This window comes from Ursus maritimus, unplaced genomic scaffold, assembly GCF_017311325.1.
Source record: "Ursus maritimus isolate PB19 unplaced genomic scaffold, ASM1731132v1 scaffold_8, whole genome shotgun sequence".
NCBI classification, from domain to species: domain Eukaryota; kingdom Metazoa; phylum Chordata; class Mammalia; order Carnivora; family Ursidae; genus Ursus; species Ursus maritimus.
In genome coordinates, this window is record NW_024426996.1 from 70,938,032 (window position 1) to 70,958,287 (window position 20,256).

The 20,256-nt window shown below is 40.9% G+C and overlaps 1 protein-coding gene across 1 annotated transcript in view; it reads right to left on the reverse strand.

The window, feature by feature from the left end:
* The window catches only part of CC2D2A (coiled-coil and C2 domain containing 2A), a 132,766-nt gene that overhangs the window by 10,601 nt on the left and 101,909 nt on the right, over positions 1–20,256 (reverse strand). The window contains exons 29-33 of the mRNA XM_040625335.1: positions 17,369–17,545; positions 12,432–12,635; positions 7,946–8,035; positions 6,267–6,380; positions 4,453–4,587 (exon numbers count right to left, since the gene is read on the reverse strand). Coding sequence (XP_040481269.1) covers positions 4,453–4,587; positions 6,267–6,380; positions 7,946–8,035; positions 12,432–12,635; positions 17,369–17,545 — 720 coding nt within the window. The remainder of the gene's footprint in view (positions 1–4,452; positions 4,588–6,266; positions 6,381–7,945; positions 8,036–12,431; positions 12,636–17,368; positions 17,546–20,256) is intronic.

A 20,256-nucleotide genomic window follows, 5' to 3' on the forward strand; every position in this document is an offset into this window, starting at 1 on the left:
GTGAGGGTGAGGTCTTCTACCAAGAGAGGTCAAGCTTAGAGCAGGTTTGGAACAGCTGCCATGAAGGACGCCCAACATCATGAGCTGCTGTCGTGCTGCTTGTTAATGGCGGGGGGAGGTCTTTCTTCCTCACAAAACCTGGGCTTTATGTAATTAGTCAACTGCACAGTAATTGTTTTGAGAACTAATAATAATTTTGACAGAGCTCTTTGAGGGCTTTTTCATTGCCTGTTGACTCTGCTTGGTTACAAATGGCCTTAACATGGTTCTTTAAACATAGGAGGAGCTTAGCAGCTCGTTCAAGATCATTATAATGCTTTTAATTAAAAGAGTAATGAACATGAGAATGGTACTCCACAGCGCTCTTCACACTCGTAATTAATAATAGTTGCCATTTGCTGCACACCTATGAAAGACAGGTACTTTGTTGGGTGTGTGCCATATATTCTCTCTTAATTTTAGCAGTAACCCTAAAGGGTAGACAAGTGATATATATATCTTTTTTTTTTTTTTTTTTTTTTTTTTTTTTGAGAGCAAGAGCACGCTGATGGGGAGGGGCAGAGGGAGGGAGAGAGACTCCCAAGCAGGCTTCTCACTAGGTGTGGAGCCTGACACAGTGCTTGATCTCACGACTCCAAGATCATGACCTGAGCCAAAATCAATAACCAGATGCTAAACTGACTGTGAGCCACCCAGGTGCCCCTAGACCAGTGATCTTTAAAGTAGGGTGCACACACCAGAGATACAAGGAGAAAATATTAGATCTTCTAATGCCTTTTTATTTTTAAGAGTTTTTTCTGTGTACAATGTAAAAATATGTTGATGCACAAATAAAAAGATAGAATTTATAAACGAAAATACATATATTGGGATGCATGTTCAAATGATTTTTTTCTGACATCAATGAAGATTGAAAGTAAAGGGTTGGAAACACATTTATCATACAAATGGAAGCAAAAAGAAACTGGGGTAGCAATACCTATATTGGAGAAAATAGACTTTAAAACAAAGACTGTAACAAGAGACAAAGAAGAACACTTCATAACGATAAAGGGGACAATCCAAGAAGAGGATATAACAATTGTAAATATCTATGCACCCAAGATGGGAGTACCTTAATACATAAAGCAACTGCTAACAGACATAAAGGAAAAAGTTGACAGTAATACAATAATAGCAGGGGACTTTAACACAACACCTACATCGATGGGTTGATCATCCAGACACAAAATCAACAAGGAAATAGTGCTTTGAATGAAATGTTAGACCAGATGGACCCAACATAGATATATATACAGAACATTCCATTCAAAAACAGCAGGATACACATTCTTTTTAGGTGCACATAGAACTTTCCCCAGGATAGAACATGTATTAGGCCACAAAACAAGTCTTAAAAAATTCAAAAAGACTGAGATCATATGATGCATCTTTTCTGACCACAACAGTTATGAAACTAGAAATCAATCACAAGAAAAAATCTGGAAAGAACACAAACAGGTGGAGGCTAAATACCATGTTATTAAATAATGAATGGTTGAACGAAGACATCAAAGAGTAAATTTAAAAAAATACATGGAGACAAATGAAAATGAAAAGCAAAATCTTTGGGATGCAGTAAGAGCTACTCTAAGAGGGAGTTTAGAGCAGTACAGGCCTACCTCAGGAAACAAGAAAAATCTTTAATAAACAACCTAACCTTACTCCTAAAGGAGCTAGAAAGAGAAGAAGAAGAAGAAAAAGCCCAAAGCCAGTAGAAGGAAGGAAATAATAAAGATTAGAGCAGAAAAAATGAAATAGAAGCAAACAAACAAACAAAACCCAGAGAAATTAAAACAATCCCATTTACAGTTGTGCCAAAAATAATAAAATACCTAGGAATAAACTTAACCAAGGAGTACTCTGAAAACTATTAAACATTGATGAAAGAAATTGAAGACAACACAAACGGAAAGGTAGTCAGTGCTCATGGATTAGGAGAACAAATATTAAGTGTCCATACTACCCAAAGCAATCTACAGATTTAATGCAATCCCTATCAAAATACCATTAGCACTTTTTCTCATAGAACTAGAACAAATAATCCTAAAATTGTATGGAGCCACAAAAGACCCCAAATAGCCAAAGCAGTCTTGAAAAAGAAGAACAAAACTGGAATCTCACCCCAGATATCAAGATATACTACAAATCTGTAGTAATCAAAGCAGTATGGTATGGTACTGGGACAAAAATGGACACATAGATCAACAGAACAGAATAGAGAGCCCAGAAATAAACCCGTGCTTATATGGTCAATTAATCTTCAAAAAGGAGGCAAGAATATACAATGGGAAAAAGACAGTCTCCTCAACAAATGGTGTTGGGAAAATATGCAAAAGCTGGCCCACTTTCTTACACTGCACACAAAATAAACCCAAAATGGATTAAAGACCTAAATATGAGACCTGAAACCATAAAAATCGTGGATGAGAGCACTGGCAGTGATTACTCTGACATTGGCTTGTAGCCACATTCTTCGAGATATGTCTCTTGGGGCAAGGGAAACACAAGCAAAAATAAACTACTTGGACTACATCAAAATAAGAAACTTCTGCACAGCATAGGACACAGCAAAACTAAAGGACAACCTACAGAATGGGAGAAGATATTTGCAAACGATATATCCAATAAAGGGTTAGTATCCCAAATATATAAAGAACTTACACAACTCAACACCAAACCAACAACAAAACCCCCAAGTAATCCAATTAAAAAATGGACAGAAGACATGAACAGAAATTTCTCCAAAGAAGACATACATACAGCCAACAGACACATGAAAAGAGTTGGCAATATCACTAGTCATCAGAGAAGTGCAAATCAAAAATACAATGAGATATCACCTCACATCTGTCAGAATTGCTCAAATAAAAAACACAAGAAACAGTAAGTATCGATGAAGATGTGGAAAAAAAGGAACACTTGTGCACTGTTGGTGGGAATGCAAACTGGCACAACTACTATGGAAAACAGTTACTTTTTTCTCAAAAAATTAAGAATAGAATCAACATATGATCCAGTGATTCCACTACTGGGTATTTACCCAAAGAAAATGAAAACAATTAATTTGAAAAACATATATGCACCTCTCTTGTTTATTGCAACACTATTTACAATAGCCAAGATATGGAAAGAACCCATGTCCACTGATAGATGAATGGATAAAGAAGATACATGTATACAATGGAATATTACTGAATCAAAGAAAAAAATGAGATCTTGCCATTTGTGACAACATGGACAGACCCATAGGATGTAACGCTAAGTGAAATAAGTCAGACAGAGAAAGACAAATACCACGTGACTTCACGCTTATGTGGAATTTAACAAAACAAGCAAAACAAGAGACAAAAAACAGACCCTTAAATACAGAAGCACAACTGGGGGTTGCTGGAGGGAAGGTGGGTGAGGGGATGGGTGAAAAAGATAAAGGGGATCAAGAGCACACTTATTGAGATGAGCACTGAGTACTCTACAGAATTGTTGAATCATACTGCACACCTGAAAGTAATATAACAATGTGTGTTAATTGTACTTCAATAAAAAACACATTGGGGATGCATGCTGAAATGATTCTTCTGACAGATGCATAAAATTCAGACCACTAAGACAGATGCTGATGATAAAACAAGCATAACAGACAGTAGAGAGTTGTCCCTGTGTGTTAGCTGCTTTACACCAATCATCTCATTCACGGCTCACAGCACTCTCCAGCGGAATTGCTACCATTACCTCCATTTTACCAATGAAGAAGCTGAGGCTGTATGACATAAGAAATTTTCCCAAGCTCACACGACTAGTAAATGGTGAAGGTGAAATATAAACTCAGGTAGTCCAACCCCATACCTCATGTTTTTAACCACTGTCTTCCATGGTACCCTTCATAATTAAGTTTGCCCCCCATCACCTGGTGGGTACTAGGAGTCTCTCTTTAAAAAGGGAAGGGAATGGGGAAGGGGGAAGAGAAAGAAAAAAGGAAAGGGGGGGGAGAAGGGAGGGAGGGAGAGAGGGACCCAGTCCTCAAGTGATAAATTTCCTCACTTAGTTCTCAAAACACTGGAGTTAGGTGCTTATAAACTCTATTTTGGAAGAGACAAGTGAGGACAGAGCCAGGACATAAACTCAGGTCGTCTGAATCTAAGTTCTATATTCTTTAACCTCATTGTGCTTCTCTTTAGATCAGGTGACTAATTCAACCAAAAATTATTGTTTAGGACAGTCTTGCCACTGTGCTTGACACTACTGTTATATATGTATGTTTATATAAATTTTCTTCAACTGTTACATATGTATGTTTACATAAATTTCTTCAACTGTTATTTATGTATGTTTATATAAATTTTTTGATACATAAAATATTATATCAGTAGGTCAATTAAAAAAAAGGGACAGTCATCAAAAGGTAATACTTACATTATCGGGACCTATTAAACAGCCCACACTTTTTAAGGGACAGAATGTATCAAATTGTCCGTAAAAATGTCCAGTGCAGGGATTCCATATTAAATAGTGACTTTGCTCCCGAGTTAGCACATAAGCAGTTGGACCCTGAAAGAAAATAATCATTAAAACAGTTTCCAATTAATTATACAATTGAGGTCAAGATTAGTTTGCACACACAATTCATTTTAGCTGGACCCCTAATTTCTAAAATTCATGGCTAATGATGAAAATTAGTTTGAAGTTCTAGGTTGCACTGGATTTAAGAACTAAAATGAAATGTTCATTTTTGCAAAATGCTTGCATCACCTAGTGTAGTAGACCAAATAGGGATAGTTGATTAAGTATTTAGAAGGCTGATTATGTCTGAATGCAACTTCTGTTTCTAATACAGTAACTAGTATTTGAGATACATTTATAATGATGTAAATGCATAGAAGATGTTTTGAAAAGATACACACCAAACTGTTAGCAGTGAATACACCTCGGGGGTGGGATTGGGTCTGGGGGTTAGAGCCTGACAAAGTACTTTAACTTTTTACTCAGAATGCTTGTGTATTATTGGATTATTATTATTTTTTTTTAACAGTGAGCTTTTTTTTCATTTACTGCACATGTATGATTTCTTTTGGTGCTCACAAAAGTCTTCTGGGGAAGGCAGGGCAAAATTTATTATCCTGGTTTCCTTATAAAGCTCAGAGTTGTCAGTTGACTTGCTTAGAGCCACACAGCTCAAAGCAGAGCTTTGAACCCAGGCTTCGTGACTCCCTAGCCTAGTTTTCCTTTCCGTGTACCAGGCTCCCTGAAAGATGGTGATGGAGAATGAATTAGTTTTTGGATGTGATATTACCTGCCCAGTGGCAACTCGTGCTACCTAATTCCCAAGGATTCCCGGAAACTTGTAGCCTCCTTTTTTTTTTTTTTTTTTTTTTTTTAAAGATTTTATTTATTCATTTGAGAGAGAGAGACAGTCAGTGAGAGAGGGAACACAAGCAGGGGGAGTGGGAGAGGAAGAAGCAGGCTCCCAGCAGAGGAGCCTGATGTGGGGCTCGATCCCAGGACTCCGGGATCACGCCCTGAGCCGAAGGCAGACACTTAACGACTGAGCCACCCAGGCGCCCCTGTAGCCTCCTTTTGATACACGCTTTGGATAAGCTGCTTCAATTCATATGAATTTTCCAAACTCAGTACCCTAAATTACCTAACATTCCTAAAGTTTAGGGACATGTACAGGGGGTTGGGGGAAACATTCTAATGCTTGTTATCTCCAGTCCAATAAGAGTAACAATAATATCAAAATATAGCTGCTAACATTCTTTTCTTTGCTCCTGTGGTTGTCTGCTGTGTTCCCCTTTGCCTGCTGGTTAGTCCCAGATGCCTGAGGAACAGGGGGCGTGACAGGAGAGATCGCTAACCTTGCCGTACTTCTTCAGATCCCCTTCCCTAGCACGAGTAGCACTGGATCACTGAGGGAATCAAAATTCTTAGTACATGGGCAGATGGGGGCTCAGACTAAAAGGACAGGGTCAGGTGGGGCCTCTGAGTGGTGAAGGGTTCAGATTTGCCAAAAAAGCCCCCAATCCGAAGCACTGATCAGAGCCCAAGTACCACTAAAAACCATTTCATGTCTTATCACTGGTGCTCTCTGCCCGCGGTGCAATCTCTGGGTCACTTTCCTTGCAATTCAAAGGATCGTTATGCAAATTAGTACTGTTCATGTCTGGAACGTAACACAAGCGTCTCAGACAGCTCCACTCCTTTGCAGGAGCCGGCCTGCGGGGTCTTACCTCAGGAATAGCACTGCCCATCATGAGCCAGGCCTTCTTCCCCAGAGAGAGAAAATAATTACATAGTAACACTGCGTGCTCTTCTTCGTCTCCTGCCAGGAGATCCAGAAATTGCTGACAGAAAGAAAAGAACAAGGATGTTGTGTTGATTGACTGCTTCATTCTGGATTGGCCATATAGGATTTTTAAAATTAAAAAGTCACTGTTAAAATTAGTGCCTTAAAGTAGAAGACCTATTTTAAAAATCTTTTTTCCAGATTTTGGTACTATGTTCTAATTCATTAAAACAAACAAATCGACATGGTATTTTCTCTGACACTGATGGCATGGATTTCTAGAAGCAACACTATGGGTGGGGGAGACAAATTTCAAAGTTTTACTTTTCATTTTGGATTTATATATGATAGCTCACTATGTGTTGAGTACTTTTTTAAATATTTTTATGGCAGTTTTAGGTTCACAGCATAATTGGAGGAAGAGATTTCCCATCTACCCTTGCCCCCACATGTTATCAACATCTACCCACAGAGTGGGATGATTGTTACAACGGATAGACCTACACTGACACGTCATAACCACCCAAAGTCCACACTTACGGGAGGGCTCACTCTCGGTGTTGTACATTTTTGGGTTTTGACAAATGTGTAATGACATGTACCCATCATTAGAATATCACAGAATATTTCCATGGCCCTAAAAATCATTTGTGCTCTGCCTATTCATATCTCCCTCTGCTCTGCCCCCAAATTGTTTTAAGCACATTCATGCATTAACTTATTTCACCCTAGAATAAACTTTTGAGGGAGGTACTCCTCTCCCCAGTTTATAGATGAGGAAGTGGAAACACAGAGAGGTGAGGGAATACCCAGGGAGTGGTAAAGCCAGTCTGCCTGGAGAGCACATGAATTATTCTGTTCTTTGTATATTTTCTCTAGCTGTCTTGAGGTTGTGGAAATGTTACCTCTAATACCATAAACATTATGTTGCCAAAATATCCTGGGGAACAAAAAACTTAAAGTGTACTTAAATTTCCTTGGTTTAGAGCTATCTTTCAAAGGGAGTTGTGCGATATTGTTTAATTTTATGCAAACCCAGTACCACATGAGATCCAGAAGCAGAATGAATACCTGTGATAATATATGTCTTTGTTTCGTAGAAGATCCATTTGGATGTTACGTAACATACACAGACTGTAGATTCCATGAGGACAGAGGCCATGTTTAGTTCGCTCATAGCCCGAATTTACTACAATGTCTGACGTGTGGTAGGTGACCAGGAAGTACATATGGAATCAGTAATGACACGGCGTGCCTTAAGAAGCCCATAAATTACGGAATATTTGAGTTCTACATGTAATATAGGTAATTTTGATTTTTTTAAATGAATAAAGCTAGGATATTGTTAAGGTAATACTGGGAGGATAAATCAGTGTTAAGACTTCTGAAATGTTTTTTATTCTTTGTGCAAATGTTTTTTTCTTAATTTCTGAACTTGGTCAAGCGGAACCAGAAAGAAAAAACAAAATAAAAAATAAAAATTTAGCTCAGTCTGCTAAACAGATGACCAAATGGATTTTTAAAAGGACTAATGAATGTTGCAATTTAAAATTATACAAGCCTCTGGCCCATGTTCAATGAAGTCACTGCAAACTAGTAAATCTGTGAGGAAGAACTACTCACATCAGATGTGCTCCACAGGTCACAGATGCCGGCAAATGAAACCGTGTCAGGCAAGAAAGGAATCAATGACACGTATCGAGCCACCAGTTCCTGTTTAAACAAAAAAAAATAATCGAGCAGTTCCTGTTTAAAAAAATAATTTGTGGTAAAATACTGGATACTCTACCTCATTTCTTGCAAGAAAGTTTCATGTATCACAAACATTTATGTGGACAAAATGAAGTGAACACTTTCCAAGTGTTTACTGAGTGTTGTATTCACACTATGTCATTTCACCCTCTGCACACATCGTACGGAGGAAGTCACTGTTAATATCCATCTGTCACAGACGAAGACCCTGGTTCCTACGTCTCTTTGAAATGTCCTCTTTCTTTTCCCTGCACTTCCTTACTTTCTGATATAAGAAGACTTTCTACAATCGTCTTGTATTTTCTCCAGCTCAACCCAGAAAGCAGCCATTTCTCCAAGGAGCTTTTTGGAGAGCAATAGTATTTAGAAACCAAGATCAGGGCATCATGTTACAACTCATATTCCTGCAGTTTGTAAACATCTTCTTATTTGTGGCTTTTCATTTCCTTTGTGGTGTCTTTGATAAACCCAAGTTTTCACTGTTAATATGGCCAAATGTATCTTTTTTTTTTTTTTTTACAGCTCGTGGTTTTTTCCTGTCTTGTTTAAGAAATACTTTCTATCTCAAGTCATAAAGATAAAAATGCCTTCATATTTAAGTCCTCGATCTGTCTGCACTTGAGTGATGTGAAGTAGAATCTATTTTTATTTTTTCCATATGTGAAAATCAGTGATTCCAGTAAAATTTATGTAGTAGTCAATCTTTTCCTTACTAATTTCCGATGCTAGCTTTGTCATTTGTCCAGTTCGAGGGGGTTATATTTGAGTGGACTTTTTATTCTTTTCCATTTTTCTCTCTGTTATCTGTGTGTCAATACCATTTTACTTTAATTACTACAGTCTCATAATAGTCTGGATATATGGTATGGAAAATCTTCCCACTGAGTTCTTCTCATTCTTCAGGATGTCTTGCTCCGCCATATAAATATTAGAATCAGCTTGTCAGTTCTGCCATAAACGTTTTAAAAATCTAGTTTGACAGTCTTTGTTTTTTAACTGGAAAGTTTAATCCCTTTGCTTTGGTTGCGATTACTAGTAAACATTTAGACTACTTCTACTTCCTTATTCTGTGCTTTTTATTTTTCACACTTTTTTCTATGTTTCTTTTTTTCTTCCTGCTCTCTTTTTCGTTCTGTTTCATTATTTTATCTCTTGCCACTTTGGAAGCTATATGCACTTTCTTTTATTCTCTTAAGTGATCAATTTAGAAATTTCAACATGGGGGCGCCTGGGTGGCTCAGTCAGCTGAGCCCCCAACTCTTGTTCTGGCTTGTGTCATGATGTCAGGGTCATGGGATCGAGCCCCGCATTGGGCTTCACACTCAGTGCAGAGTCTGCTTGTCCCTCCCACTCTGCCCCTTACCTGCTTGTGCCCCCCTCTCTAAAATAAGTAAATAAAGTCTAAAAAAAACAAAACAAAAAAAAAGTAATTTCAACAAGAATATTTAACTTAAACCCTAAAAGTTAATAAATATCTTCACTCTCGGGGCGCCTGAGTGGCGCAGTCCTTAAGCGTCTGCCTTCGGCTCAGGGCGCGATCCCGGAGTTCTGGGATCGAGCCCCACATCAGGCTCTCCCGCTGGGAGCCTGCTTCTTCCTCCCCCACTCCCCCTGCTTGTGTTCCCTCTCTCACTGGCTGTCTCTCTCTGTTAAATAAATAAATAAAATCTTTAAAAAAATAAAATAAAATAAAAAAATATCTTCACTCTCCTCTTGGAAAATACGAGGGCATTAAAATACTCTCATCAATCCTGTCCTGACATATATACATTTTTTCCAGGATTTTTGTTTTTATCACTATTTTCCATCCTCATTGCTAGTATTATGGATATGAAGACAATGCCTGTTTAGATTTACTCACAAATTTCCCATTTTCTTTACCATTATGCATCATGTCTAGGATTTTCTGAGAGCTTTCCTTCTCTTTGAAGAATATTTTTTATAATTTAAGTGAGAATCTTTTGGTTGTAAACTCCCAATGTTTATGTGAAAGATGGTTTCAGTGGATATAAATGACTAGTTTGACAGTTATTTTCCTTCAGTCTTTTGAAGATATTATTCCTTCTCTGACTTTCATTTGTGCAGCTGAAAAGTCTATTGGTTGAATTATTGTTCTTTTATAGAGAATCTGTTTTCTCTCCAGCTACTTTTAAGATCATCTTTGTAATTCCGTATGATATGCCTAGATTTTAATTCCACTTTATTAATCTTATGTAGGATATATTGGGCTTCCTGCATCAGAAGGTTGTTGTCTTTGATCAAGTCTTATAAATTCTCACCTCTCTTTGAATGTTGCCTTTCTCCTTTCATGCAGGGTTTGGTCGTCCTCCCTCTATCCTCCATGTCTCTTAACCTTTCCTTAAAATCTTCTTTTTATATTCTGAATCCGATAATTCTAGTATCTGCGGTCTTTGTGGCCCGATTCTGCAGTGTGTTGTGTGTGCTAACTCTTGCCTTCTTCATGGTGACTTATTTCTTTTTGATGAACTTTTTTTTTTTTAAGATTTTATTTATTTGAGAGAGAGAGAGAGCATAAGCAGGGGGGAGCACAAACAGGGGAGAGGGAGAAGCAGACTCCCCGCGGAGCAGGGAGCCCAATGTGGGGCTTGATCCCAGGACGCGGAGACCATGACCTGAGCTAAAGGCAGCCGCTTAACCAACTGAGTCACCCAGACACGCTACTGATGATCTTTCATATGTTTGTATTGCTTGGAACTTTGGAAATTTTTCTGCTTGTTTGTTTTTAAGGCTGAGTTAAAAGGGCGTTCTTCTAAAAAGATTTCTTTTTCCCTCTGTCAGGGATTTAGAGGCATTACCAACAAACAGGGAATATTTTCAATTGAATTCTCAGCTGAAGTTTTTTTTTGTTTGTTTGTTTTTTTGTTTTTTGTGTTTTTTTGGGTCATACAGGCAGTATAAATTCCAGTCTCAAATGTGAATAAATACAACTTAATGATTAGGAATTCCCTGCAGAAACTTTTCTCGTTTCTCTTCCATCCAGGATCAAGGCTGAGACAGGCAAGATTCCTTTGGCAATGCTGGGTATTTCCTGGTGTACCCACTGTTGACATTACCTGTCAAGAGCCCTAACTCTGTACCTGAGTCCCTAATTCAACCGTTCTCCCTGCCCTGGCACCACACGTTACCTCCTTCCCCCAGAATCTTAGGTCCCGCTTGAAGCCCAGCTCTAGGCATCAGGAATTATTACGTGACCTCAGAGCAGACACTGTTTCAGGCTCTCGCCCTTGTGGAATCTGCTTTATTGTTTCCTGTCTCTGAGTTTCCCCCCTCACCTTAGTTCTATGTCAGCCATGATTTTAAAAATGGTTTAAATATTTTATTCATCACTCCTAAGTGTTCTCTCCTGGGAGAAGTTTTCTGCATATTTACTATGCTAGGAAGAATAGAGGGAAGTCCCTATTAAGATTTTTAATAAAAATTGATTAAAAGTAACAAATGTGGAACACAGGTTTTTTGTGGTTTTTTTTGCTATCAATATCTTCAAGTAGATTAATCATCACCCTGTTCCTAAATTATTATGTTAGTGACTTATTAGCAGCAACTACTGCCTAGACTACCCACTCTCTAAAGATAGTTATGGTGACAGTATTCACTTAAAAATAGCCTGTTTAACATATGGCTTCTGTTCATGTGCGGTTGTCATGGGTAAGGTGCTTTGCAACCAGAGAATGTGGATGCATATTTAATGGGCCAGTATGGATGTGTTCTGTGGTGACGGCTTACATGCTGTACATTCTCAAATGTCGGAAATGATTTTTGCTTCATTTGAATTCAATGATGCCTATAATGTTAAGTATATTACATTGTGTGTGTGTATATATATATGAATACATATATATGAATATATATGTATATATATACATATACATGTGTGTGTGTGTGTATATATATATATATATATATATATATATGAATAGTTATCTTGCTATAGTAGAAAGTGCATCAGTTTTGAAGTCAGAGGCCTAGGTTCAAATTCCAGAAAGTGATGGAGGACACATAATGAATGCATGTGTATGTAAGACATTGCGATAGTATAATCAAGCATCTTCCAAATGTTAATTTCCAGAACGCAGGTGAGTGCCAGTGACACAGGAAGCAGCCCACAATTGTTCACTGAAAGGATGAACTAAGGATTACTACCCTCTCTGGTACCTTCAGACTTTTCTAAAGAAAGCGAGCCTCAGAGTAATCAAAAAATATTGATCATTTCTTTGACCACTGATGATCTCAGTGTAGTGACTATGTTAAGTACTATGAAATATGGGAATGATGAGGACAATCTATTAAGATTTTAACACATTTTGAGCAGCAGCCCTGACCGGCTATGAACACTCACTGCCGTTGCCTGGGGGTCGTTGGGGCGGGCGTCCAGGAGCTCCTGCGGAGGGCTTAAAGGCTTGAGGTAACGGGTGACAAAGACGGTTTTTCCACTGATGTCAGTCACTGTTGTGAGGCACTGGCGATGTGGAAACTTTAAGGCACATTCAGTTTGAAACTTCTCTGTTGCTTGAAGCAATTTCTCATCTTCCTGAGAATCAAACTTCAAAAAAAAGACTCTATGGAGTTTACGTCTGATTACAGGAGACACAGTAGAACTCGTTGAGATCCCACCGTCAACATGAACTAAATGTATGGCTCAGGAACTCTGATTAACTGACCCCTTCACTATTGCCATGCCCTGGAGTCTTAGGGCTTTATTTAATTATATTTATAATCTAAAAATTAGATGGATTCATTAAATACTTAAAATATATTGAACAGGATTGAAAGAAAGTAGTCAACAGGCAAGCAGCCCTATGGAAACTATAACCGCCTATAAAAAGTAAACTATGATGTGAGTGATGAGGCCAAGCAATAGTTTTATGTGTATTTTGACATTGATTTTAGAGGGGAGAGGGGCTCAGAAGTCTAACATCTCAAAGGCAAAGCTTGAGCAACTCATGTTAAATGCATAACAAACTGACAGATATATGTTGATGTGTTAAGTGTTAAATCCATGACCAATGTAGTACATAATAGTAATGGGTCTCAGGGAAAAAGGAAACAGAAGTAGGAAGATCAAATGTATTATATTTATTTTAAGCAGTTCTCAGATCCAAGATGAGCTACCAATTCCCAGACTTCTGATAGTAACATTTGCCTTTAGACACATGCTGTAATTTTTTCCCCTACAGCTATTGCTAAAAAAAAAGTAGTTTGAAAAAAGCAGATATTTAAGTGTTTTTACAAGATTTTTGTTGCCTAGTATAAAAATATACATATGGTTGCTTACATTTCAAAGGGTTTCAAGATGAACTCAAATAAACTTTTATTAGAAAAATTAACTGTTAAGTAGAATTTAGACTCTAGGCAGTGCCTGAAAATGTGTTTGTTTTGAGAAGGGAAATGCACCCAACTATTCTTCTCATACTCTGCTTTATTTATTTATTTATTTATTTATTTATTTAGCATTTAAAACCGCTCATAAGTTTACTCTGTTTCACCCACAGAGTAAGATTCCTAGAATCAGGGCTTTTGTTTTGATCTTGTCTTTCATCTCCAGTAGCAATACCACCTGGCACGTAGTACACATAGCGAGTGTTTAACAAACATTGTAGAGTGAAGGATCGAGTGCACAGAAAACACCCCCTTATTTCTTATGACTTCAGATAGAATCTAGACTATCCCAGCTGTTCTTGACTTCTGTTACATTGGAGCTGGACTGTGGCTCCTGTTTCTAATTTGATTGCTGTACCCTGAGGGGTTGGGATAGCGGTCGTGGGGATTAAGTAGGATGGAGGCACGTCCAGAAGCCTCCCATATACTCTCGTGGGATGTCCCTGACATCTGAATCTGAACATCATCATCATCATCATCATCATCGCCATCATCGCTGTAACCACCTGCCGCTCGGCATACCGCCACCCCATGGTAGCTGCCCGACAGACGTTATGACGGAGATACAAATACATGAAAATGGTGAGCTCCGAAGACTTGTTTGGTATAGGTTTGTCACAGACTCCTGGGGTAGAACTGTCACCCCAGAAATAACTGTAACTTTATAAAGATGGAGAATCACGCAACAAGGGTGGCATGAAACAAAGCACCTGGTGAATTCATCCCTGTTTCCTTCAAACTTGTTCATTTACTTACTCATCCAATTATTTGCTGAGAGTCTGAAAGTTTCCAGGCACTGTGGATAAATGAGTATGAAACGGCGCCCTAAGCAAGTTCTAGTCTAGACGAAAACACTAATAAGCAGTCAGGCACTTGAACTACCTGACCAGAGAGTCTATGGAGATAAACACGGGGTGCCAGGGGAGCACTTAAGAGGCAGCAATAGGCATTGTCCAGAAAGAGCAACAAAAACCTTGAATCAGTCCTGACTATTGGCCTTCTAGGCTGAAGAAACTGTGTCTAAAACTTTTTATACCACTTGGACCTGAATGTGCTGTTGTGTATTTTGACCACATATCTAGTGCTTCGTGAGAGCAGGGCCCATGCTTGACTCATCTTGTGTTCCTCTCTGCCCCAAGCACACACAAGGTGAGCATTTAAGTAAGTATCTGTTAGTGGTCATTAATACTTGCTTAGGCCACCAGGATGCCATTTCATGGAGCGAAACAGTGATTTATGGAGGAGTGTGCCATCTTGGAAATCTAAGAAGTGCCAAAGGAAAGCTAAATACTAGAAGAATTTCGGTTGTTTATTACGAAACAAATTAAGAGCTAACTGACAAATTCGAAGTTTGATTCAACACAAAATGTGGAAGATTCGTAACTGGTTCAATTTTTTTTTTTTTTTACCTCTAGGTTAGTGTCAGTATTACAGAAAATCGAATGGGTTTAAAACCTCCCTTTGGACACACTGTGACAGCTCTACTGATCAGAAATCATCGTCACAGTCTCTGTAAGAAGCAGCTCATGGATTTTTAGGCTTGGAAACAGTGGAGATGGTGCCCAGCATGCCGGCTACATTCACACCTATGACTTCCTACATTCAAAGCTAACTGAGAAACTCTCTGACAAAAGGAAATGGGCCAAAAGACAGAGCCGGACATTCTTCATGGAACTTCCGACGTCTGTAGCTCATTGCCATCACACGTACACCAGGACCCATCAGCTTCCATGAAGTGGCAGGCGACAGAAAGCAGCTAAGTAAAAGCCTAATAACTACTGACCAACAAACGTGAAACGAAATACCTGGTACACCTTTTTAAGCATGTCACTCATCTATCAGAGGCAAGAAAAGAAAAGACATGAGAGGAAGACTTTATTAATGGAAATAATCTATTTTTAAAAACTAACTTTTCTCAAGACAATGGAAAGTCATTACAGTAAGAGTTTCAGGAGTCGCTACTGATTCTTAAATGAAAATTCCATGAGTAAACCCCTTGAAAAGTCACAGGGAATAGTTCCCCAGGGGATGATGGTGGAGGGAAGACTCTAATTGGCTCATCCTGGAAGTTGCTGGTACGTGGAAAGCCAACTGCAGGTTGCGGGCTCTATGATCTTAGGGTGAGAGCTTGTCTCTCCTGAATCATCTGCAGGGGAATTGCCCGGCAGTGTTTTCTGCCACTGTGTTTAGGACATCAGGGTGCCCTCAGTCCACAAGGCTCCCTCATCAAATAGCAGCAAAGAATCTGCCCTCTAAAGGGGTTTCTTAAGCCCTCTTTTCGGAGGCCTAAGAGAAATGCTCCGCACAGCCACAGCGGGGCAGTGACATGCCACGGAAGGCAGCGGTGGACAGCCCTGTCACCTGGCTGCAGGCAGGCCAGGCTGCAGGACCTGGAGGTGGCTTGCAGAGCCCGAGGGGGGGCACTGCCAGGACGCGCCAGGTGCTAAGGCGGCTCTGGGTTTCAGCCTTTCAGCCGCAGCCACAGACTGCTTCCGCATGTTTGGAAGCTCACCTCCAGATGGAGTGCTTTTTCTTCGTGAAGAATACACAGAAATGGCAAAATCATCTTTTGTCTGGGAGCATTTTTCTGTGTCAACGTGCTTGTTGGCTTTCTCTGGAGTTTGTACATAAAGAACGAACACTCCGAATACATGTTTCACTTCCTAGAGATATTTTGAAACACATATATTCTGCCATGTTTTCTAGAGAACAGATTTGTCATGGCGTTTGTGACAAAGGATAGCATATAAGATTAATTTGAATTTCAGTAGATTTTTTTCCCCCAATAATCCCTGCAAAGGGGAACGGTAATAGTATTTTTCTCTGTGAACCAAACTGTAATACTGAAAAAGAAACAGCGAATGTGCTCCCCCCCCTCCATCTCCATCTGCGTCTTAATTACAAAGAGAAGGTGGATAAACGAAAGCGTCAGCATGGGAATCCATGCCGTTTAGCGTCGTTCCTGACAAGCCGGGTTTACACATGAACGTCAGCTCCGTGGGGTTTTCTCTGCTTGTCTAGGCTGCTGTATTCCCCAGTGCCTGAAAAATGCCTGTCGCGTAGAAGATGCTCACTAAATATTTCCTGACTGTATAAGGTTTCGAGTCAGACTGCCTGGGTGAACTGCAGGGTTGAGCCTCCTTTTCCTCCTGTCTCAGTCGGAGACCCACCGCACGATACAGCTGTGAGTCTTAAGAGGGAACATGTGTCAAATGTCCGACACGGTGCTGAGAACCGAGTAGGAACTCGGTACGTGGTGGTGGTGATGGTGTTAGTTTATAGTGTGAAGAGGTCAGGATCAGTACTTTCCCCCAAACCAGCAAGGGCAGCGCACGCCAATACTGTATAAGCAGGTTCCACTAAGGCAGTGTCTCCCGGCTCTAAGGGTTGGGAAACAGTTGCTAACAAGCCTAGGTTCTGGAAACCCTTGTTCTAGACCTGTTGGGGATTAGAGCCCTGTGCAGACACTTGTTTCTGTCTGAAGGCACTGAAATGAGGTGACCCCTGGAGGTCTAGCCTTATGATCCTATAAATCGATTCAACGCACAGCCCAGGCAGGGATGTGAGGTCGGACGTATTTCGGCGTGCTTGCCAATAAACATCAAGATGAAAGCGCCGTCTGCGTCTTTTCTTCCATCAAGAAGCTTCTTCTAAACCTGGTGCGTGTTTATGTTTGTCTCGCTTTGCCGAAAAGTTTCAGCTGTTGGCCAACCTAGTACCGGCTCAACGGAAGTACAAATCCGCGATCTCCCCTTCCTTCGGCCCAGACAGTAAGAGTCGCGAGGGGACAGTGTCGGGAGACTGACGCGCCCCGCGGTCTGCGTTTATAAAAGCGCAGCCCAGCAAGCATTTGTCAGCAACGTCAGACATGCGGCTCGCAAGTGGACGCAGGGTTACCTTTTCTCGAACCGACTCCCCGGGAACCAGCTGAGGCTCGATGGTAATGAAGAGGGTGATGTAGGAGCCTGCACTCAGGCTTCGCGCAGCGTCAAAACCCCGCTCCAGGATCAGGCTTCGCTCCTTACTGTAGCCCAGAAGAACGGGGGGGATGTCTATTTTAAACGTCCCATCAATCTGTGAAGAACATACGACTTGGTAAACATCCTGGTGGTTTTCCAATGAAAGTTCAAAGCAAGGGCCAGCTCCTCACTGTCTGGTAAGTCTGATAAAGACTGCTTGGACCGGCATTCAAGGCTCCCCCATCTTCCTGGGTGTGTCTCCCTGAGCTCTCACGGGAAGGGCTATTTCCCTGCCTCCTCGCTCTGCGGGTTGATGGAACAGCAGGTCACCTGGGTTCAAATCCTGGATTACACTCCAGGTACTGCAGCTCGTGCGTTTATAAAGAGACAATAACAGGACCTATCCGTAGGGTAGTTCTGGGTGCTGAATGAATAAATGTCCAACACTCAGAAAAATGCCTGGCGTATGCGGGGGCCAGCAGCCCTTCCCCTTTTTCTGGAATGCCCCAGCTTTTCATCCCCCCCTTGCAGAGTATAAATCATTATTTCCAGGCTCAGGTCAGATGGCATCTTCTTCGTGAATTATTTTGTTACCTCGAGCGGCCTCACACAGGGTGTGTGTCTTCCGCTCGTTACTGTGACCATTCTGCCAGACTTTGTAGTCGTGTGCCCATTTGTCACTTTGTTCTGGATACCTGATTTCTCTCTGTGAATAGATCTGCGTAGCACCCCCATTTCTACCACCCTTCTCCAATGTATAGCAGGGTTTTGTATACACAGCAGGTGCTCCATACATGCGGGCTTAATGCACCACTTACATAAAATGACCTGACTTCTGTGGAGGCTCCAAAAGACAGGACTTTCCACTCTTGCATAGTCAACACAACAATAAGTTTCTTAAAGACTGGCTGGTGCAGACAGAATTTGAAATTCACACACTTACAGAGAATCTGATTTTCATTTCAGTCTTTAGTGGCATTTATGTCTCAGGAGAAATAGAGAAAGAAGTTAAACTTTCAATGACTGCACCTTCCAGGGAGGAATTAAATGAGCTGGTGTTTATTTTCCTCCTTACATCGGTGCTTTGCCCCAGAGCCTGCACCGGGGGCAGGTGAGGGGTACAGGGAAAAGGATACAGAAACAATGCCTTAAACATACAGTTGAAATAACCGAGCACATCTGATCTGGGAAATAGGCAGATGGCCGAGAAAGGAACGGGCATTATCTCCAAATAGTTGGAGTGTCAGGACTTAAGACAGGGTTTCTCAGCCTGGGCTCAGCTGATGGGGGTGGGGCTGGCCTGTGCACTGTGGGTGTCTGCAGCATCCCTGGCCTCCACCCACAAGATGCCACTAGCTCCCCCTCTACTTGAGACAACAGTAGTGTCTCCAGATCCTTGCCAAATGTCCCCGTGCGTGCACAGAAGAGCACAAACTTTGGAGTCAAAAACTTTTAAATAAAAAATGTAACAAAATCATTCTCAAAAGTAATACTGAACTGTATAAACCCAAAAGTTGAATAGTTCTTTCTCCTTTTACCAATCTCATTCCCCAGGGAAATGCAATGTGAGCACTGTGGGAAGTGGGTGAAAGCCGCATCCCGCTCTGCTGTGAGGTTTGGGATTTGAGTAGCGACTTCACCTCTCTAGGCTTTTGTTTCTTCACCTGTAAAATGGGGACAATAAAGCCAACTGGGTTGTTGTGAGGCTTTACTGAGGTGACACACAAACTAGCTAGTAATGGCATGTAATACAGTTACTCCTACTGTTATTAGTGGGTCAGGATTCGACTTGTCACGTGTAGCTCCAAGCCAGGGCCCACGAATAGGGAGGCACACAGATTGTGGCGGCACACAGACTATGGCACGGTTCAAGGAAGAAATTTACAACACAGCTACGGCCAAGAGATCAAACTGCCTCATGGAGTAGTGAGTTCCCTGTTTCTAGAGGCACTCAAGCAGAGTATGGATATCACCACAGGACAGTAAAGGAGATTAATTTATCAAGAAGGGATTGGGAGTAATTACCCCTAAGTACCCTTCCAAATGTGAAATTCAGCAATGCCAAAGAACATGGCAGTTTCATTTACAAACTCATGTGCTCTTAAAAATTTTTTTTTTCAGGGGCACCTGGGTGGTGCAGTCATTAAGCGTCTGCCTTCGGCTCAGGGCGTGATCCCGGCGTTATGGGATCGAGCCCCACATCAGGCTCCTCCGCTATGAGCCCGCTTCTTCCTCTCCCACTCCCCCTGCTTGTGTTCCCTCTCTCGCTGGCTGTCTCTCTCTCTGTCAAATAAATAAACAAAATCTTTTTTTTAATTTTTTTTTTCATTTAAGATCTATTCAAAGAGGGACATGCAAATTTTTTGGCCAGCACATCACCGAAGCTTCTCCTGTAGACTGTCCCTTTGTCTAGGGGGAGAATTGTAATTCCAATTATCCTTCAGCTTCCAACCCATCCGAGCCTCAGTCTTGCTGAGGCCTCTGTGGCCTGGGCGACGCCCGGTCATCACGTGTGGACTTAAACCGCGCCGAGTGTAGCGGAGAGAGATTAGCTACAGTCCTGTGGCTCAGAGCCTCCTGTTGCCATGGATTTAATACCGGGCTATTAAAGCCATGGCAGAATCTTTCACTGTCCCGGATTAGAGCTACTAAATCATTCAAGAGTTGTTAACCTAATGGGTCCCCTTCAGCAAAATCACTCACCTCTGAAGAAGGGTGTCTTAGTTGAACGAGTCTCTACTACCCATTTTTCATGTCTGAAACAGGGAGCATTCTAGAAGCATTCATAGAATGCATGGGACTAAACGGGCCGCCGCTGTCCTGACT